Genomic DNA, 20,872 nt, shown 5'->3' on the forward strand with positions numbered 1-20,872 from the left:
GCGCGGGAGTCATTCGGAGCGCTTGGGGGAATTACTTTAACCTGATTGGCTGGTGGAGTCACAAGATGCCCTGGTATGCCCTGCAGCCTTGAGCTTTGGGAGGAAGTTATTGAATAGGCCAGCTGACCTCTTTAATCGCATTTTGGAATGTTCTTTTCACCTGCTGGGCTGCAAGTCCTCTTCTCTGCTCGTTTGTAAGAAGGCTTCTGGCCTACAGTTTGTTTTGGCTGAGCCCTGTATACCACAAGTCAGTGGGTGTGCTGAGCATTCTCGCTAAAGGGTGGACAGGCTGACAAACCAATGCTGCACATCTTCTTGGCGTGAATATTTCTCTCCTCTATTACAATGAGGAGAGCGACTACATGGGTCTCTTCACCCTTTGTATCTGCAGCACAGTCTTGCCCCTTCTCGTCGGTGTGGTGGGGCTCTCTCCCTGATGTCCCGTTGCTGCACAGGTGATGGATGTGCTTCCTTCTGCCCCACTGGGTATTACATATGTGGGGGCTAGAAGTTCCCCAAGATTGTCCTCTTTCGGTGTTGGCAAAGAATTGTGGGGTACTTAGATCCTTCCATAATCAAGCGTGTTTCTCTTCTCCAATCAGGGCTTTCCTTCTGTAGGAGAGCGGGATTGTGGGAGATGTAATCCTGTTCTTGTAGGTTTATTGACAGTTTGGGTAGGTTGGATTGGGGATATATTCTCTGGTGTTGCTCTGAGCTTCTGGGGAAACCAGTTAGGCTTTGCTCAGTGTTCTTCCACCCATAATCATATTTGACTAACCCAGACCTGGCCCAGATATTCCCTTTGCCCAAGGTGGGAGTTCTGGGAGTCTTTGTACTTGACTGTTGACAAATGACTTGGACGGGGACTATTGTTTGTCTCAAAAGACTATGGATGTCACCTCTAGGTCCATGTGGAGATGGCTGTGAGGTGACTGTCACAGCCCATAAATGCATGCTTTGTAAATGGGCCCCTATGTCTTGCTCCCAATCTTTTAGCCTTGGTCTTAGTGTATTTAAGAAAAAAATCATGGTAGCAGAAAAATGAAAGCCTCTGTGGCATCCCCCTGGAGGTGAACTACCAGTTGCCCTTGTATCCAAGGAAAACCATCTGGAAAAGGATAACGAAAATAGTCTTGGCTCTTCAAAATGTTTATTGCACTAGACCTCTGAACGGCTGACTATTACTAAGCATTATTCCTTTTTTTGTTTTTCATCTGCAATGTTAAGGTAACCTGATGCCTTTCCTCTTGCTTCATTATCCTTTGGATTTGCATTGTGGCTCTGCTGTCATTATGTCTCCAATCCTCTTACTCTGTCCTGTCCTCTAGCACCTAACTGTATTTTGCACGTTATGTTCATTGCACTTCCACTGCGCTTAACTATTCCAAATGTTTCCAAGGGATATCTGAACCCTATTCCCCACCTTGGATTTGATATGACGTGTTCACAGTTGGCACCTTAAACACCATTAAATATATAAAGAGCCTTGCTGCTTCCACAGTGGTATATTTCGGCAAATGTGACAAAGAATTGAATTTGATTGGAAATAAAGCATAGCAAAATGTCTACTTCACCTCACACTAGCTAATGCAGTCATAATTTCAGGAGGTTGTGAAAAAAGCTTTAACCTAATTGTCTTTGTTCTTGACAGACCTCCCAAATGATTGGCAAATTCAATTTGCATCAGTCGTGAATCTAGAGCCCACCTGAGAAATGTGCTCAGGCATGTAGTAACGTATATGTAGAGTGTTAAATGGCTACAGCATTCCCAATTACTCGACGGCTCACAAAGAAATCTGGATATCCCTTAAATTGGTAAATATCAGGCGAGTTGTTTTGGCAAGTGCAAAACGGGACCAATCCCTGGGCAATATATTGCACCTGCAGACGAACAGAATGCCTATATTGATATGAAAACAGGATCAATATAAGACTTTCAAAGTAGAGAACAGAGGCAATACGTGTCTTATCAGCAGCCTGCAAGACCCAAAAGTCAGGAAAGTGGTCCTCTGCTTGGGGAAACTCTTCTTCTGGTAGAAGAAAAGGATGAATTGCTCTCAGGAGATCAAGGAGATGCAGTCCTTCTTTCCCTCCCTCCACCCCCCCCTCTTTTTCCATCAGCCGGTTTTACCAGACTTGAGGTTGAAGATGCAGACATTGTTTTAAGTAGGACATACAGAGGACGTTACGGCGTGGAAAAGAGAACCAAGGTCCTATTCCTTCTGAGTAGACATGAAGACAGCAGACTAGCGCGCTGTCTTTTTTTTATCTGTTCTGCTTAAAGCAGTTCTTCCAAAAGGATTTCACTACCAGATTCTTTCCTCATTACAACAAAGGAATTGTTGGTCCGTCACAGACAAACAGGATGCCCATTTTACATCTAGATTACGTATCCCCACAGGAAAGTCCTGTACAATTTGGTGATGGGGGGAAAAACATTACCAGTGCAGGGTATTTACGTTCAGTCTGTGAACAGCACCCACACAGTGGATTGGGTCAAGACTGGGCACTGCCCTAGCAAACTCCTATTCTCCTGCTGAACTTTTTCCATCACAGCCAGTGAAGTAACTTTGCTGAAAATGTTGGGGTGGACATGACATCTGAAGAAAAGGTGCCCAAGCCAAATGAATGGGGACAAAAAGGTGTGCCATGAAAGTTGGGGGGGGGGACAAACACCCCTGTCCCCCTAAAATTACGCCCATGATCACAGCCCTGTGGTTCCATCAAACCTTGAGATGAACCATAATTTTTCCAGGTCGATTGTTTATGCACAGCTACCAATGGTGGCAACACAACTCCAATTGGGTGTACACTGGGATCAGTGCAAAGGCCCTCCGTCTGAATAGGTTCCATTCATGAGAGAAGTGAGTCGTTGGAATGAGAAATACAATATTTTAGAAGAGATTCACTTTACACAGATGGAGCACCCCAGCCTCCTCCGAGTTTGCATTGAGAGCTTGCTGGATACCCCTCCTAAAGATTTCAAGTTGCAGTTACTAGTCAGGCATAAAGTCACTTGCCCCCTCCGGTCACTACATAGACACAGCAGGCCATTTCCTATTTACCAGTATTCCGTTACCACTATCCAGTGGCTAGTACTAGCGAGGCACCACTTCCATTGCTTAAGGGCAGAACTATCCTGAAGTTCAGAGACCATACAACTACTATATATTTTTAAATCAACAAGCAAAGGAGGGCTCCTCCTCCTAATTGTGTTCTCTGGCAGTAGATCTTTGGAAATGCGCGATGCAACAGGCAGCGGTTATTTCAGCCATGCACCTGGTAGGATCTCGGAACCCCAGAGTGGTTACCAGAAGCAGAATACCCACAGCACAAGTGGGAACTGAATGGGTGTTTTTTTCGTTGGTGTTTTTAGCCAGGGATAAACCTTTTTGAGACATGGAATAGAAACTGTGCTCTGTATACCTTCTGGGTAAGGGTGCCTTGCCTATGGTGCCGGGGTTGGGGGACAGGGGAGTGCATTTCTGTAGACTTCTTGAGGTTTTTTGTTTGTTCATTCTGTTTATTGGTAAGTGTATATTACCATCATACAGAAGTAAAGGTAGTGAGCGTATCTTCAAATTAACAGTAAACAATAACAAGAAAGCAAGGCATTAAACAAGGTGCAGGGAGGAGGATCCATCCTCTGCATCCCAAATCATTTGCAATGGGCCAATGACAGTTTCAAGCCAGGTCTTGTGTATGTCCCCCACACAAACTGTGGAGGAAACCCCTAGATTTCACAGGGGCCTATCATCGGAGGTACTAAACAATGCCCGGAGGAGTGCATTCCAGGCCGCTATGTTCTCGGTGGGCTCTTGGATTACTTTCCTTATGGCTCTGTACCAAGTCGTGGTTTCAGGAGCACTCCATACCTTGAGGTAACCTCTGCCAAAGGGGAACTTGTGTGCCCCCTTTCTGCTTCCATGCCATGGCTATTCTCCTCTTGGCTAAAACACAAGCCAAGTCCATGCATTTGGCCACATGTCTATTTCTATATGGCCTGAAATAGGTGCCTAGTAAACCTTCCATCGAGACTCCTGGTATCTGCAAACTCCTGTACTAATGCGTGCAACTCTGTCTGGTGCCAAACGGGCCAGACCTTTTGGGCAATTCCAAAACCTATGAATACTGTCTGCACTATCATTCCCACACCATGGGCAGTTGGGCAACGCCTAAGCATCAAATTTAGAAACCCTGGTGGGGTTATATGTGACCTATTTAACAGGTTAAGCTGAAGCAGGCGGAATCTGGCGCTGCGGGAGACCTTTTTGACAAAACAGAATGCATTTTTTCATTGCTTTCCTTTCCAGTACGTGTCCCAAGTCAGTCTCCGATTTAATATTCTCAATTTTGTGGTTTTCTCATATGCCGCATTCAACAAACTCCCATACAGCCTGGATATAGGCTTCCAGACATCTTCAAGTTTGTTCAATAGAGTCAACGGCTTAGTAGATTTCGGTTCCCCTCGACATTCGGGCCATTTGCACTTTGCAATCTTGGCAAGCTCCAGGCACCCAAGAATTGACCTTTGTGGAGCCCTTCCGCCTGTACCAAGTCCCTTAACATCCCGTTCTTGTACAGGTCTCCCCATGAAGTGTCTCATCACATCCCACCTTCTGGTAACTGTTAAATCAACATCTAAGCACGAGTCTGCCGTCATGGGCACGTGTTGAGCGTATGGGTTCCTTAGCGTGATCTCACGCAACAATCTTTTCCATACCCATTTTCCTAGTCTAGTCATGAGTGATGTTTGCCCCCGACTCCAGTGTTGACTCAACTGATGGCCGTCCAGCCAGCCACGTACTGGAGCTAGGCAGCTAAGTAGTAGAGCTCAAGCCATGGAAGCTGTACACTGCCACCCTCGTAGGTCATGCAGGCAGTGGTCAGAGCGATTTTATATCTGCCATGATCGCATAGGAAGTGCCTAATCATGGAGTCCAGGCCCCGGAAGAAACCAGACGCAATAAAACTGTGTATATTGGTGAAATAATCTAGCAGTGCTATGCGACCCAATAACGACGGGGTTAATCTAAGAGGGGTTTTGTCATGCATTTTCAGCTTCCTCTGATCTACGCATTCCTCCAGAAGTTCATAACAAGCCTGGGATGCCGCCTCATGTTAATTGCACAATGGGCAAAGCAGATTTAGTGTGGCTCGAGTTGGAGCTTTTGCTCCAACAAGGAGAGCTGATTAGTACATTCCTACACTTAATCTGTGGCGCTAGTTTGTGGGGTTTGATGGACAGCGTTAAAGGGTTCTAAGCTACTAGAAAACATTCAACCAGATACAAGAGCAAATGTAATCCACTGGAATTTTCACACTCCAATATTTATTTGACACACACACAAACCGTTTATCTTGTTTGGAGAGTATATGGTTGGTGTCACAGATGGCACATGAATTTCTCCAAAATTCAGAGACTGTTTAAGGGAATTTATTGATGTGCCCCATGGCTCTGTCTCTCTCGCTCACTTTTTGTTTAGCACCTCCTCCCTTGCCCAGGTGTCCATGACCCCAGATTAGTACATAGCGAATGTTAACCCCTGCTGTCTAATCTCTGACTTGCACTAGATATGACTAACTAAAGGCAGTGTGCCTTTTTTAACTGGACCCCCTCAGGGACTTCCTAACTGTCCCTACTATATCCAGTGGTTAGTGACATGATCTGTAATAACGCGCTTATACACAAGTGTCTCAAGGCATGACAAGACAAGGTATGGAAAACCAAGGGAGGACATACAATCTTACAAGGCCTTGTCATTCAGATCATGCCAGTGCGACAGCGTGAAGTGCAGGGGGAAGCAAGAGGGGTAAGTACAATCAGGGCTGCAATTGGTCTGCATATGTCCTGCCAGTGCAGCGCGGCTCTGGGTAAGTGCAAGGAGGCACGGGACTGCAGAGGTTACAGTTACAGACCCTAAGTGCGCGGTAGGCCCTGAGGCAGTGCAGTGGAGACTGATAAGGGGGATCCTTGTACCCAGTGAGGCTCTGAGGGGGTAGCCAGGCAACCAGTCGGTGCAGCAGATGAGTAGGTCAGCAGGGGAAGGAGAGGGAAAGCGGAGGAGAAAAGGAAGATCTTGAGCTGCTTCCAGAACTTCAGGTGGTCCAGCTCAAGGGAAACCATTCCAGAGGGAGGCACCTGCAGAGCAGAGAGATCCACTCCCCACTCTCTGCCTGGAGAAGCGTCTGACCCTTAGATAGTTGGAAGTAGCTAGGCAAAGGGCTCGGGAAGGAAGGTATTTTCGAAGAGAGTTGGAGGTAATTCGGGCCTCGGCCTCAGAAAGCCTTGTGGACGATGCAGAGTGTCTTGAGCCTTTTTTTTCTTTTTTTATTTGCATCAAAATTGCCTAAACAATTTTTTTTTTACATTTTTTTTAGCAAAATTGATTAAAGATAAAATGATACCATTCCGTTCCAATTTACAGATGAAAGAGAAAAGTGGAGAAAACAAAACCCAGAAACAATGACCTTAACATTAAAATTTGAATTTGCTAGACAAAGCACTCTCCGGCAGGACCTCAAACAAAAATGTCATCACTGCTAGGACATGAGCTGTTTTTAGACCTGACATTAAACACGACCACCAGACTTTCTCCTCCATCAGGATGAAGTCTGAGAAGAAGGAACGAAAGTGTTGAGTGCTGTTCTTTCAAGCCAGGGCATTGAGCCATCAAATGTAAAAGACTCTGGTGTCCGCGGTTCCTGGCAATGCCGACAAGAGTCGTCGTCCACCTGGCCTCTGATTGCTCTGATTTTATTCGTTGGATGTAAGTTCAATCTTGTTCGCAGAAAGAAATCCCTGGCTCTTTTGTCCGGGAAGAGTTTCAAGTAAGCACAGGGCGTGTTACGAGTACAGATGTCGGCAGGCACATCAGCCACTAGCTAACACCCTCTGGCCTGATCTAAAGTTTTGATCCAGTCGTACTGCTGGGCTTTCCTCTTTACTTTCTCTGGGTCAGCCAGGAGTTGGACCAGAGAGCTACCAATTTAATCCAACAGGGACAGAGATGCCGCAGACCATTTCACCAATGTTCGATTTGAGCCCATCTGGATATCTCTGTAGACCAAGTCAACAACTGCAGGCAGAGACTTCTTGTGACATTTTCTGAACAAGGCCAGGCTGTTCCAGCTCACTGTGTACTTCAGGGAATTCGGACCCAACTCTCACCGGACCAAGGCCATTGGAATAGAAGACGGGAGTCTCGAGCCTTTTTTCCAGAACCCCCCTTCAGGGCGGTTCCAGAGGTGATCCGGGAGGTTCACCAGTGCTTCTACCCCGCATGTTAGAGATAGTACAACTTTGGCCTTGTAAAACTTCAATAGCGGAGTCAATGAGAAACGTCCAAACTTCCTGTTGACTGCCGATGCTTGACTCGCGATCAGTTTCATTCTACTTTGTAGATCAGCGGACATAAGGGCTTCTATAGCTGAGTTGCTCAGCCACACTCCTAAGTACTTAACGGCCTGAACCTTTTCGATTTTGTTTTTTTTCTTTTTCTTTTTCCTTTCCCCACCTATAAACCATGTATGACGGTTTAAGTCCTTCGGGCGAAGGCCAAATGTCAAGATTTTAGTCTTACCCCTGTTTATCTCTAAATTGTTATTGCTGATGTAACGATGCAAGGTGTCGAGTCGTCGTTGTAGGCCAACAGGGGTTTGGGCAATCAACACAACCACGTCGGCATAAAGCAGCCGTGGCATATGGACTCCCCCAACCTTCGGTGGAAATGCTCGTGTGTCTATGAAAACTTCAGGAAGAAGTTGAAAAGACCCGGGGCCAGAGGGCAGCCCTGCATCACTCCACAAAAGGTTTTTATTTTCTCTGAAAGTAAACCGGCTTTATTGAGCCTCACTCGCAGAGATGTGTTTGTGTGTAGAGCTCTAATGGGGTAGAGTATAGATGTCAGGCACGTCTTTGAGTTTAGTTTAGACCATAGATTGCCCGGATTGATCTGGTCGAAGGCTTGCACTAGGTCCACAAACGCCATGTAGATCTTAGGTTTGGGGAGGACCTGGCTGCCCTTGAGCGTCTGAAGAAGAATGTTGATGGAGGTACCAAGGCCCTTAAGGAAACCAGTTTGCAATATGTGAATAGACCCTGATTCTCGATTCTCTGCACCATGCAGTGAACTGCTCCAGGAGGTTTGAACTGAACAACTTGCCAATCACGTTGAGTAGGGAGAAAGGCCGGAAATTCTTAGGCATGCTCCAGTCCCCCTTCTTGTGGATAGGGACCACTATTGCTTTTGTCCATGAAGAGGGCAAGAGATGGCACAGCGCTATTTGCTCCAACAAGTGTGAGATAAATGCGGCCCAATCATCTGGAAATGCCTTCAACATTGCGTTTGACAAACTGTTGGGCTCTGGAGTTTTTCAAATTCCTTATTCTTCGTGTGATTTCCACTTGGCACGACGAAACGACCCACAAATCTGTGTCACCGTTGCTGTTAAATGAATTTGCCGGCCCGTCCGGAGCAGTATAAAGTTTGCCAAAATGTGAGGCCCAGGTGTTTTCCCCAGTCAGGTTAGTTTGATCAGCTTGCAGAGCGAGATCATCATCTTAGATCAAAGACCAGAATCTATTTGGATCTCTACTTCCCAAGGCTGATAAGTTAGCCTCAGCATCACATTGAAGGTGCAGATGTCTAGACTCGCGTAGCCAGTTTAGTGGTTTTAGTTACTAGAGAATCCTCTACGAAACATGATTTTATAGCTCTCCTGGCAGAATGTCTTGCCACTTTATTTCGTGAAACTAGTTCAGGGTCAAATACGTGCCTAAAGTTATGAGCTATGCCACCCCTCTGTGAGTCGCAATGGAATTGCTCCACGAGGGGGGCGTAGTTTACAGTTGCGCCTATGCGAGAGAATTCGGCTGAGTGCAGATTAATCTCTGGAGGTGCAAGTTTCAGACGACGACCTTTGTTGCAAGTAACCAGGGCAGTTGGAAAATACTCGCGTACCTAGCAATCGGTGGGAGACCACTCCAGTTGAAGCAAATGGTGGTCGCTATGTGTGGTTTTGATGATTTGAAAACGCTAGATTAGAGGCAGCAAGCTTTTTGAGACATATATATAGTCTATGATGGAAGTCATCCCCAGGTTCTCCCACGTTGGCTGTGCTGGCTTGACTCCCAAAAATTGCCATTCATAATGTGCATATAATAGGCATCCATTAGGTTGCACCAAAGTTGACGTTTGATAGAACGAGGATCGTCTAAGTTCCATCTGGAATCTTGCGCCCCTACCACCAAGTCCGGAATGTTAAGTTCCCCAATAGAATGACGTGAGCTGCGCCGTGTTGCCTTAAGTTGTTGTCCAGAATTTCAGCAATTTGGTCTGTAAACTCTTCCACACCGATCCATACTGGATTCCAATAAATGTTATACACACTGATGGATGTAAGGCTTTTAACATTTCTCTGAGGGTCATGGTTTTCACAACCAATAGTAGATACTTGGCTGAACAAGTTCTTGTTTGCTGAGTTTATTAATTTGAAAGGGCTACCCGCTCTCATTGCCATCAAGAGACCGGCATAAGGGTGACCCATTATCTTTTTTTTTTTTGTTTTTTTTATTTATTATTTTTTTTTTTTTTGCAGTGTTAATGGATACTTCAAATCCATCCATGCCCGGGGTCTTCCTCAACCAGGTCTCCTATAGGCAGATCAGGTCGAAATCACCCAAATTCATATCTGAAGGCACAGTAAGGTGGGAAACCCCGCCCCCCCCCCTCCCGAGTATTCCATAATCAATTTTATCTTTCTTTTCAAGGTAGGAATAGCAGTGGGGATTACTAGGGCGGCCCTTGGCTGTTAACCTTGAGTGGCTGCTTAGATCTATTTGCCGCCAGGGCCACAGAGTCACAACCAGTCCCTGTTGAGCAGGGATGGTTTTCTTGGACTTGCTGACGAAGTTATATTTGACCAGACAAATGGATAAAGCCGCTTCTACTGACGCAGATAGTTTTATCAAACGGCCCAGATGGAACTCTTCCCCACTCCCACCGGATCCTTATAGTGTCTTGAACTTGATCCTTGCAGCCACGGGAGGAAAGCTCAGCGGCAACGTGCTCGCCTTGGAAGCAAGACGACAACACAGGTTCGATCCCTGGGTCCGCGCTTAGCAACCTCTGGGTATTAAGCACGTTATAAATAACTGTAACGCTCACCTGACTCCCACGGAGGCGCTGGCCTGGTTCGTGCTGCTGTGACCTCTTCTAAGGTGATGCGCAGGGTTCGGAAGACGGACTGGACCGGGCCCCCAAATCTGGCTTGTCTGGCTCGCAGAAGTATCCTTCTTAGGGTCTGGAAGGACGAGCTCTCCATCCTGCTTCTGATGCAGGGGCACGTTGGTATCCAGTTACTTCACTGGATTTTCGGATTGGTGAGAACCAAACTTGCTTGGGTTCCAGGTAAGTTTTTTGATAAGAGGTTTCCCTTGTGTCCATGCATTAATGTACTAATGCTAGTGTCTTTTTCCCCATAGGGGCCGGGGTACGGAATGCCAGGGAACAGGCACCGACCCGAGATGAGAGGTGAAATCCTTGTAGAAATCAGGTAAGTCTTTAATGAGCGTTTTTTGGTAATGTCTTTTCATTCGCTCATTAACGCTGATGTCTCTTTTTCCCCTTAGGGGCCGGGGTCCGGAAATGCCACGATGCGGCGCGGACCCGAAATGAAGAGGGAATGAATCAACAGGTAAGTCTTAACATGGAGATTTAGCTTTCCTTATTCCCTTCTCTCTCTCACCTTTTGTTCTGGTCTTTTTCTCCCTAGGCGCTGGGGCGTGACTGCGAATCCGGATGATCGCTGCTGAACATGGAGGCGCCCTGTAAAGGTGAGTGGAATGCGGCGCTGCAGCGATCGACGCAATGAGCTTTTAAATAAAAGTCTTCCTTTTCAGGATTGTTGGCGAGATGTCTCCGGGATGCGGCTTTAGCAGGCAAGGACTTTTCCTTCTTCTGTTCTCTTCTTCTCTTCCTTTGCAGGTGATCCAGGATGCTGGCAGGCGTGGCAGAAATCAGGATGCAGGAGCTGACACGGTGAGCGTCCAGCTGCTAGATGCAGAACAACGCAAAGCACGTTTGGCTGTTCGGGTGGGGTTTAAATAGCCTTGGAAGAAGTTCCAGGTATGTATCCTTCCTCCAATCAGGTATGTATCCTTCCCCGACCACGCCCGGATGGTAAATTAGTCCCACAGGTAAAGTAGTTCCTTTCAGGCCTCAAGGAGGCCGGGATCCTGCAGCATGGTCTGCATCAGGTAAGTGCACCCAAGCACTTCCATAATGAGCCTGGCGCCTATGGCGCCAGAACTGATGTCTTTTATGAGCCTGGCGCCATAGGCGCCAGGACACTGTCCAAAGGGCCCCTATATGGGGTTGCTGGGTCCTTCCTTGGGGACTGGATGTCCGCTTTCGGGGACGCAGGGCTTGAACCAGCTCCTCGGGTGCGGGCATTATGACAATAACCTATCACATCATATATAGTTCCGGGAGCCAGTGTAGCGATTTCAGGGCTGGAGAGATACGGTCCCTGGGCTTGAGGCCAAGGATAAGTCTTGCAGTCCTGTTCCGGATTAGTTGAAGGGGGCGGAGAGTAAAGGAAGGCATATTGAGAAAGAGGCTGTTGCAGTAGTCCAGCCTAGAGAGAACCAGGGCTCTGGAGACACTGAGCTTCTGGGGCAAAGTGAGAAAAGGAAGGATACCTCCGAGGAGATTCAGCGGGTAGTAGCCTTCTTGGCAAGGTCAGTGGTGTGAGGAGAGAGTGGAGTCGAAGATGACGCCAAGGTTTTTTGCCTCACAGGAAGGCGAGGGAAGAGGGCCCAAGGAGGGCAGTTAGAGTAAGAGAGGGAAAGCTGGAGCAGGGGTCCCAATGATAACGACCTCAGTGTTACTGGCATTAAGGCAGAGCTTGTTGGAGGTGCACCCGTCCTGAATCGTAGATAGTCAGGAATGAGCAAAAGAGGAGATGAGCATGGCATGATTGACCGTGTCAAAAGCAAAGGAAAGGTCAAGGAGGATGAGGACAGAAGGAAGGCTGGAGCCAAGATTAGAGAGCAGATTTTCATGAGGGCACTTTGTGTCTCTGGCTGCTATGAAGCCAGACTGATGGACATGGAGGCAACCAACAGATTCAGTGTGGAGAGTAAGCTCGGAGCTGGCCAGATTTTCCATGGGTTAGCCCAGGAAAGGAGTGATGGAGATTGGGCGGTAGTTTCCCGGGCAGGTCGGATCGGCCAAAGGCTTTTTAAGGAGGTGGTGCACATGGGAGTGCTTGAGGAGAGAGGTGAAAGATCCAGTGGCAAAAGAGTGATTGCAGAAATCGGCCAAGGCTTGGAGCGAGGGTGTCGATGTGGTCCTGGAGGAGCTGGGGAGCACCTGTTTGGACTACACTTTCATCGGACTTGTCTAGAAACGTCGTCCCTTGTTGTCGGAGATCCGGAGGAGGAGAGGGAGAAGGTCAGAAGGGGGGGTAGGGAGAGATGATGATGATGATGATGATGATGATGATGATGATGATGAGGAGGAGGAGGAGGAGCCGTACTGAGGGCCTGGGAGGGAATAGGGGAGGTAGAGACTGCAGAGGGATTGGCCAGTTCCTTGCACCCTTGTGTTCTACATGGCTGTAGGGCTTGTGCCTTGCAGATACCCGGCTTGATTCAATCTTTCGTCTACCACGCTCACTTTCTTCTCCCTCTCTGTACCTTGCACTACTCTCCTTCCTTCAACTCATCCCTCTCTCTCGCTCCTTGTAGGCCTCATCTCTGCCCTTCGATAGTCACTCCTCCCTGCTCCACGCTACAACTCCCTGCCCCTCCTCCCTCCTTCACACTACAAATACTCCATCTGCTACACAGTTACTCCTTTCACTTAGTTGCATGCCCTTCACGGTCACTTCTTACACCATCTCACCTGTTGCCACTTGTCACGCTATCACTTAGTCTCCCACTGCAGTACAACTTGCACTCCTTAACCAATACCTTCTCCAGAAATAACCTGCCCATGCGCCACTTAGTATAGTTCATACCATTGGTTGTTTTATTCGGTTACTCCTTTGTGGTCTAGCGAGCTTGACGCTGGCTGTGTACTGGCCGCTGGTGATGGAGATTACTGGGCGTTTGCTCTCTTCTCATATGGAAACGGACTGGTAATGTCTCAACCATAGTGGGACCAAAGTATCATCTCTGCAACTTACCCGCAGGATTTTGAACCATTAAAACACTTTCATGTTAACCCGTATTTTAGGTAACATTCATTCATTCATGCATTCATTCATGTATTTATTTATTTGGGGGCTCGCACGCACCCTCCTGCCTTGTCAGACCAGAAAGGTTTTTAAAAAAGGAGGGAACTGGAAAATATGCCTTATTGGTCTATGCCCTCAATGTAGAACCTCATCCACTTCACTATAACTCGCCCTTCTGAACCCCATCTTAAAGGAGCACCCTCTTCACTCACTGTATGATGCACCGCCGAGCCCACCAGCCCAATATTCCTTTTAATGCCCACCCTTCCTAGCATACCCTCTCTCGACAGTGTTGGATGTGCCTCAGTTACTGAAAATGTTAACTGTTCCCTTCTACCCTAAAAGGTATCGGAGAATAAATGTTATGTTGTAATGCCTTCGTCTTCCGTAGCATCTAATGCATGCCTGTAGCCCATACTGATCTACAGAACTACACTTCCCCAAAAAGGTAGTGAATTAAAATGAGAACTGCACACTGTGTTTTACAAGCCTAGGTGGACTTGGAGGCTCTAACTTTCATTATCTGTTTGTCTGAATGACTTGGGCGTCCTTTCTAGAGCATAGTAAAAACGTAAGGATTTTGTTGGCTCTCGCCAGGACAGTAGGCTCACAATGCTGCTTTGGCTCAATGAGCCAGTTGGCCTGTTCTAGAGCCCTGTGCAATCCACACCAGCTCCTTCTGCGCTTCGGAGTGTACACTGCCCAAAACAATATTACACACGTGTCTGTGCAGCCTAGGTCACTGGGGCTCTAGCCTCACCGCCCGAAATACCCCACTTTGCTTATGCTCCAGCAGTGCCAAGTGAAGATGTAGCTGGGTTTGTGGGGGCTCATTTAAAAATGTTTGAGGGCCTCCTTGCCTACAGCTGGGAAAACCAGAATGAAGCATCTGTGGTTGCCTAGATTATGATGGATTGATCGATGGAGGAAGGGAGGGGATGAGTAGCTGCAGATTATCATGGGGCAGGTTTATTGGCCATTGAGGTGGTGAAATACTAAATGGCCTCTGAAAAGCTATCCAGCGCTCTGTCAGCAAGGTGCTAATGTAGTCGAAACCGAGGAAAATGGCAGCGAGTTGTTAAGAACGTTACTGGCTACTGCAAGGCCTTTTGGAGGAGACTTCCTGAGTGCAGCAGACTGTAACGGGCACACTGCAAAACCCACATTTAATGTACTAAATTAAGGAAGTATTTTGCTTTGTGGGAAGACTGCCATCATGCGGGTACGGGTAGCAGCACTGCCCCAGCACACAGAAGCTTTACGTCCATTTTAACCTGAAGGGTAGAAAGGCTGTGACGCCCTTTCCGTGTCCATGGCAGTGCCCATCGCCACTGAAGAATCCAGTGTGCAAGCTGCTTTCCAGTGCCTTGTGTGGATCAGAAAGGGTGCGCTACTAACCATGGTCCTCTGCGGCTCCTGCCACATAAAGCATAAGTGCCCGAATCCGGCAAATTCTTCGCCAGACAAACAGCCAACTATCTAATGCACAGTAAAGCCAAGCTGTTGCCAGAATAAATGCATATGGCTTTCAAGTTGAAGAGCTACATAATGGGCCCTTGCGGTATCTGCTGAAAGAAGGGCAGCAATGAAAGAAGAGGTCCTACGGCAGGATGCAAGGTCCTAGAATGCACATTCTGCACAAAGATTGGATGATTTAGGTCATGTGTTTAAGTGCATTTCACTAATGTTGACAAATGTTATTTTTGCCATCTGATGAAGACTTTCTGTGTGACTTCAAAATCCGATGCATTATTTCATTTCAGCATAACTAGTCCAATAACGGGTATAAAAACTCGAATTTATATAATAATTAAGCATTTATATAGCGCTACGAACCCTCTGGTATATGAGCGCTGCTTATTACCCACGGTGTGTGGTGCTCATTTATCGACCTCAGAAGGATGGATGTCAGCAGGCTCTGCACGGATGTCAAAGCGAGCTCTACTCGCTGTGCTATCGAACCAGCTACTGGGAGATCTAGTTAATTTGTAACTGTTACATCTGCTACTGAAGTTAGTATTTTTTTAAAAAACAAATTATTGCATAAAATCACTTGGGTCCATTGGCACAGAATTGCTGCCTTCCTCGCAAATTTGGCATCCGGTTATGCGGTATCTATCCCCGGATTCTCGAGGAAGAGGGATTTCATTAAGGAGCATGTGCAAGTTCCTCACCCTAGTGACTTTAGTACCCCTGCTCAGAAGATCCTATTCCTATGCACCAGCGACCCCCTCATTTCTATCTGAGGGGTCTGGGAATGGTAGCTTGGGATCAGGGGGGGGGTAATCAGGCAATTGATAGGGGTGCGCATGCCCTCTGACTTCCACTGCGTTTTTCTGCTTTAGCAAGAAATGCTACGGTTTCCTTCCAGAGGTACAGACAGAAGTCTTCAGGAATGAGGCAGACTCGAGTACATAAGTCTCTACGATGCATAACGTATACTTATGTGTGGGAGGAGACATACGGTTCCTTGGCAATCACTTGTATATCGAATTGTTTAAAAGGCCATTCACTTCTGCATACATAGCATAGTTTGTTCTACAGCATCACAGAAGAATAGTCTTACATTTTTGCTTTATTTACCACGTTTCCAATTTGAAAATGCTTCGAACGTTACCTTAGTTGGAGTCCATTCATTTTACAGCAAAAATATTCCCACGCTGTCACCATGTCTTTTGATGAGTATGATGGAACTGAAGAGGGGTTTTACCTTCAAACGTTTTGGGATTGTTCATGAACTAGCAGATGGTTAACTGGTTCCTTATTGATCTAAGCATACATTGAGCTGACCTTTCTTTCCTATTTACTATGTGGTTTATTTTGAATCAGAATGTTAACCAGTTTAATCCAAAAAGGCAAATACAGTATGAAAATACATTTTAATAATGGTATATTTTATTTTGTTCTGATCCATCCTTTTCTCCCTTTTTTTAAAGTCTTATGACAGTGGGCTAGCCCAGGGACCTGGACTGGAGTCGCATGGTAAGAATGATAAATGTTACAATGATTTGATAAATTAAAGTTGGGAGTAAAAACATTGAATTATTTCCATAATGTATAGGAAATTCTGGATTTGGTTAAAGACTTGGAGGAAAGCATTATGCTTCTCCTTTATTAGATGCCCAAGCATCAGCGTATCTCAAGAAAAAACAATGTGACCGTAACCAAACAAAATTTCCCTGAATACCTGAAGGAACGTGCTTCATAACAATAGCCACCTAATGGCCAATGCCCAATTAGCATCTCCTCCAATTCATAAGACCCGCAGACTTCCTCTCGCAGTCCTCATTCTTCACAGCAAGGGAACTGGAACCAGCAACTTTAATTTATAATCTCAACCTTTTGAGTTCCCAGGGTAAGTGAAAACAGACTATTTGTTTTTGGTGGGTGAGAGCCCATTGAAGTGTATGGTTGGTGGGTAAGTAAATGGATTCCTTTGCGTGCGACGCCTGGCAAAAGAATGTGGTTTGGGAGCTATGTAATAACTAGACGAGCAGGGAACCGAAACTAGCGTCATAACAGAAAAAGGTCAAAACCTACATGGACTTTGTGATGCTGGAAATGCATCGGAGGGATCGGGCCTCCGTATCCTTTACTGCTTTTTATCATGTGTTCTGTCATGTTTTCCGCACAGGAGTTCATGTGGGACTCCTGACGGTGCAGCTCTCTTTTGGTTTGGTGAACAGACCCATGGGATACCCTTATGGCACCCATGGGTAGGGTACAACCCTGTGCCCCTAGTGTGTTTTTGGGCACCTGTGTGTGACCCACAGAGCAGGGTACAGGCTGGTGGCAGCTCTGTGCTGAAATGACTGGTGCCCTGAGCATCCTCCATTTTGGGATGCCCAGGCCCTGTCATTGGAATCGGTAGATTCCTGATGGAGACAAAATGGCCCCCATGGCCTCTTGCCTTCCATCACCTGTTACCCTGATCTTCCCGAAGTCCCGGGAAGCCCTGCCTCTGGCCCTGCCCCCTGACTGGCTGTTGGGTGGAAGTTCTGTATATTGTAGTGTGGGGGAAGTGCCGTCCAGACTGGCTGGAGCCTTCTTAACGACCGTATGTTGTGGGTACGCCTGTGGGTGGGACCTGGGTGAATGGAGTGTGACGAATATACATTCTATGTTGTGACTGTCTAGTATCTGGTGTTTGACGCAATGGTTGAGACGGCCCTGCCTGAAACCGGTATGAATGCAGTTTGGAGTGTTGAATGGCTCAGTACTTGTCCCAATACACATAACTTGTTGTGAGTGTCTGGAGAAAAGTGAATGGCCTGAATACCTTGTGTACCTGATTGGTTGCCTGCCGTATGAATGCCGTAGTCATTATTGGATGCTTGAGTGTGATCCAGCGGAATGAATGGGAGATCAACAGTATATCTGGGGACCTGTCACTGCTAGGAATCGTGTTCAGAAGCTGAAGTACACTACAACGAGTAACTGTAGTGAAGCTTAACCTTGAGCCCTGCTGGACGCGAAGAATTGCTGTTGCTCTCCTTCGCAATCTGAAAGCTGCTGTGCTTCAAGAACGAACCCAGAGAGGACCTGGTAAGGCGCCCTCTTCCCAAGCTACAAGGGACCATCGTGCACAGCTGATATTTGCTTAAGCTCCCTGGTAGACAGACCTTTGACAGGCTGCCGACCCGATACAGGGATTGCTGCGGAACTCCAGGCGAAGCGCCCGGACTGTTGTCCACCACTGCCGTCGACCGCCGTTGCCGACTGGAGCCGCCGTGCTCCCGTTGCCTAAGAAACTTAATTGAGCCAAGGATGCTCTCGTCCGCATCGTCGCCGCTGTATCCTGACGGAGAAGGCCTGACCGTCGATGCGCCGAGGAGCTTCCACCGGTGGATTTCCCACCACCCAAAGACCACAGATGCCGACTACTCGACGCCCTTGCTGGACCACAGTTCTTCAACTCTTTGCGGTCCAGAACTATCGACACCGAGGTGCCCGGCACGCCTCTTCCTTGCAGGATGTTTACACTTTCCCGTCAACGAGCATCGCTAGGAACGACGCGGCCACTTCACCGTCGTAGCTCGACCTGTTCTCCGTCGGACGTTCGACCCGTGACTCCTGCCTGAAAGGGAGGACACTCAAGAAGGGCTGTCGATTTTCCCCGACGCGGAACGCTACAACACCAAGGTACTTTGGGGTTGCAGAACTATTGGGAAGTCTAAGGGTGAACAAAATATGGACTGGGCTTGTATATTTCTTCTACAGGTTGCCCAGGTGGGGGGGGGGATCTCCACACAGAGCTGTGTTTAACGGTAGTTACCAGTATTCTGCCTATTGCTCAACCATCCTGCTTTCCTTCCTCTCTCTACTGCTGGTTTCCTCTTTATTTTGATCTGTGTCATTCTGACCGTATGCACTTTAGTATGATCGAGTAACGTTAGCGGTACCACTTTAGAACTGTACATATTTACCATTGTTGATTTTCGGAGCACAAAGTGAGTTATCGTGACCGTGTATATGACTTTGAATATTAATTATATAAAGACTGTGTTTTAACCGATAGTGTGTGGACCTTCCTTCGTAGGTTCTTGCGGACTACACTGTACTTAAGAACCAGCTCGCATCACCTCCCGAGAAGCTAGGCCTTGATTGCTCGACTATGTTATCATAATAGAGAATCTTGGCAGGGGTCTCTGTGTCTCCCCTCTACCATATAGAGAGCGGAAGTGTAGGCCTCCCCTCCCCCTCCGGTCTTTACAGACTTCACCTTTGCATCTGAAAGGACAGACGCAGCGCACTAACGAAGGGAAACTAAAGCAAGACCACAAACTACTTGTGCCGAAACATTTACTCCAGCACTATAAAAATGTGTCTAACCATGTATTATCTGCACGGTCACTTTTAAAAACATTTTCATTACAAAGTGTATCTGCACTCGTCTGCGGCTTAAAAACCTTAATGCAAATATAATTCATATAAATAACCCATACAATAAAAAGACCACATTCCAAAGATGAAATATCAAGAACATCACAATATTAAAATCCTATCCATCACAACAAATCACACTGCCACATTTCCTATGATGATTTTACAAACATTTTTCCATACATTATATGCTGCATTTAATATCACATTAGAGGTCGCACCCATCACAGTAGACCAGAACTGATCCTCCACTATATTATTAATGCTGCTCACAAACTTCAAGTAATGGATTTCATAAACATTGCACGAGTAGATGTCTGTTCATCTCAAGCAAAGAATTGGACATTCTACACTTCCTCTCTTCTACCGGTAGCTGCTCCCATAGCCATACGCCTTTGGAGTAGATTAATTCAAAGAAGCAAAGTTAAAGGCACAAGTGCTAATCTTAGCAAGAGCAAATATAGCTCATGCTTTGCAAAAAGGGGAAGGACTGTCGTGTATACTGTTTTTTGCCCCAAATAAGTGACCAATATTCTTGGCACGATCCCATACTTGCGCTTTACTCAGCAAAGATTTCTGAGCCACCGTAAAGTTGGTTTTGAGGAATTCATCCAAGGGCCAGTAAATTAGCTCATGACCTACCACACGAGTCACTCTCCTTGAATGTGGTAGGAAGTTACCCCCCAGATCCTTTCAAAGTATGTCAATTAAAAAGGCTCTTAACATCATCAGTCATTATTTTGAAAAGCAACAAAGTTATTTTGATTTTAATTTCTGTAGTTGACCAGATAAGACCTAGTTTCATCTGTATAGGCTCTGGAGTGGAATGTACCAATACCAGGTTGTGATTTCCCCAATTTATCCTCCAATACGTTCAGCCAATTACGTTGTTTATCTGTGACAGTGGCCAGAATAATACAAGTTTTATAAACAATAAGCATGCCCTCCACCAGGTGCCCCCCTCTTTACCTGACATTACCTCTTAATGAGTCCAAATGTGCTAACAGCCCAGGGGACGATATGTTGGTGCTGGTTCTTATGGACTATGGTGGTGGAGGGCATAGTACCAGGATTCCTGTTTCATCTCCTTTCCTACAAGTTTCAATGTAAATGTTTTAATTTTACGGGATCTACCCACTGCCATCACTTTTGACTTGCTACAATTTATTTTGTAGTTGTTTACCTCTGAATATGCTTCCAAGGCCATAAGCGAGCGGTGTAGCCCAATATGAGTTTGATCTAACAGCACAATATCATCTGCATAGGACAGCCATTGGATGTTCGTTTTAGCAGTTTTTGGAGAAAAGTTATTACAAGAGAATAGTGCGGCACCCTATCAGCAATATAAATATTGAAGAGTGCAGGTGCCAACACGCAGCCTTGCTTAAGGCCAGTATAGGTCGAAATGTACAGGATCAGTTGAACCTGGTAATTTAGCCCAATTGCTACAGTTGTTTTGAGTGTATAATTTCATAATTAAATTAAGGAAGCCAGAATGATCCCCCATTCAATCATCTTGGCCCACAACCACTTCCTGACCACCTGTTTGAATGCATTAGATACGATTATGAATGCAATATAAAGCGGAGTACCAGTGCTCAACGCATTGTGTATTAAACATTGAACAGTCCAAATGTTATGGGATGCTCATTCCATGTCTGAATCCTGTTTGCTAAAGGGAAAGTAGACTTTTAGGAGTGGACCAACTATGCAGCGCTTCAAGGAACAAAGTACAGAAGAGCTT

At 46.5% G+C, this 20,872-nt stretch overlaps 1 protein-coding gene across 2 annotated transcripts in view; it reads left to right on the forward strand.

Annotated features, from left to right (window-relative positions):
- The window catches only part of PGGT1B (protein geranylgeranyltransferase type I subunit beta), a 605,666-nt gene that overhangs the window by 367,882 nt on the left and 216,912 nt on the right, over positions 1–20,872 (forward strand). For both annotated transcript variants that reach the window (XM_069625517.1, XM_069625518.1), the window contains one exon: positions 16,182–16,227. In XM_069625517.1, the coding sequence (XP_069481618.1) occupies positions 16,182–16,227 (46 nt within the window). The remainder of the gene's footprint in view (positions 1–16,181; positions 16,228–20,872) is intronic.

The sequence above is a fragment of the Ambystoma mexicanum genome, chromosome 6p, assembly GCF_040938575.1.
Source record: "Ambystoma mexicanum isolate Mex_15411 chromosome 6p, UKY_AmexF1_1, whole genome shotgun sequence".
NCBI classification, from domain to species: Eukaryota; Metazoa; Chordata; class Amphibia; order Caudata; family Ambystomatidae; genus Ambystoma; species Ambystoma mexicanum.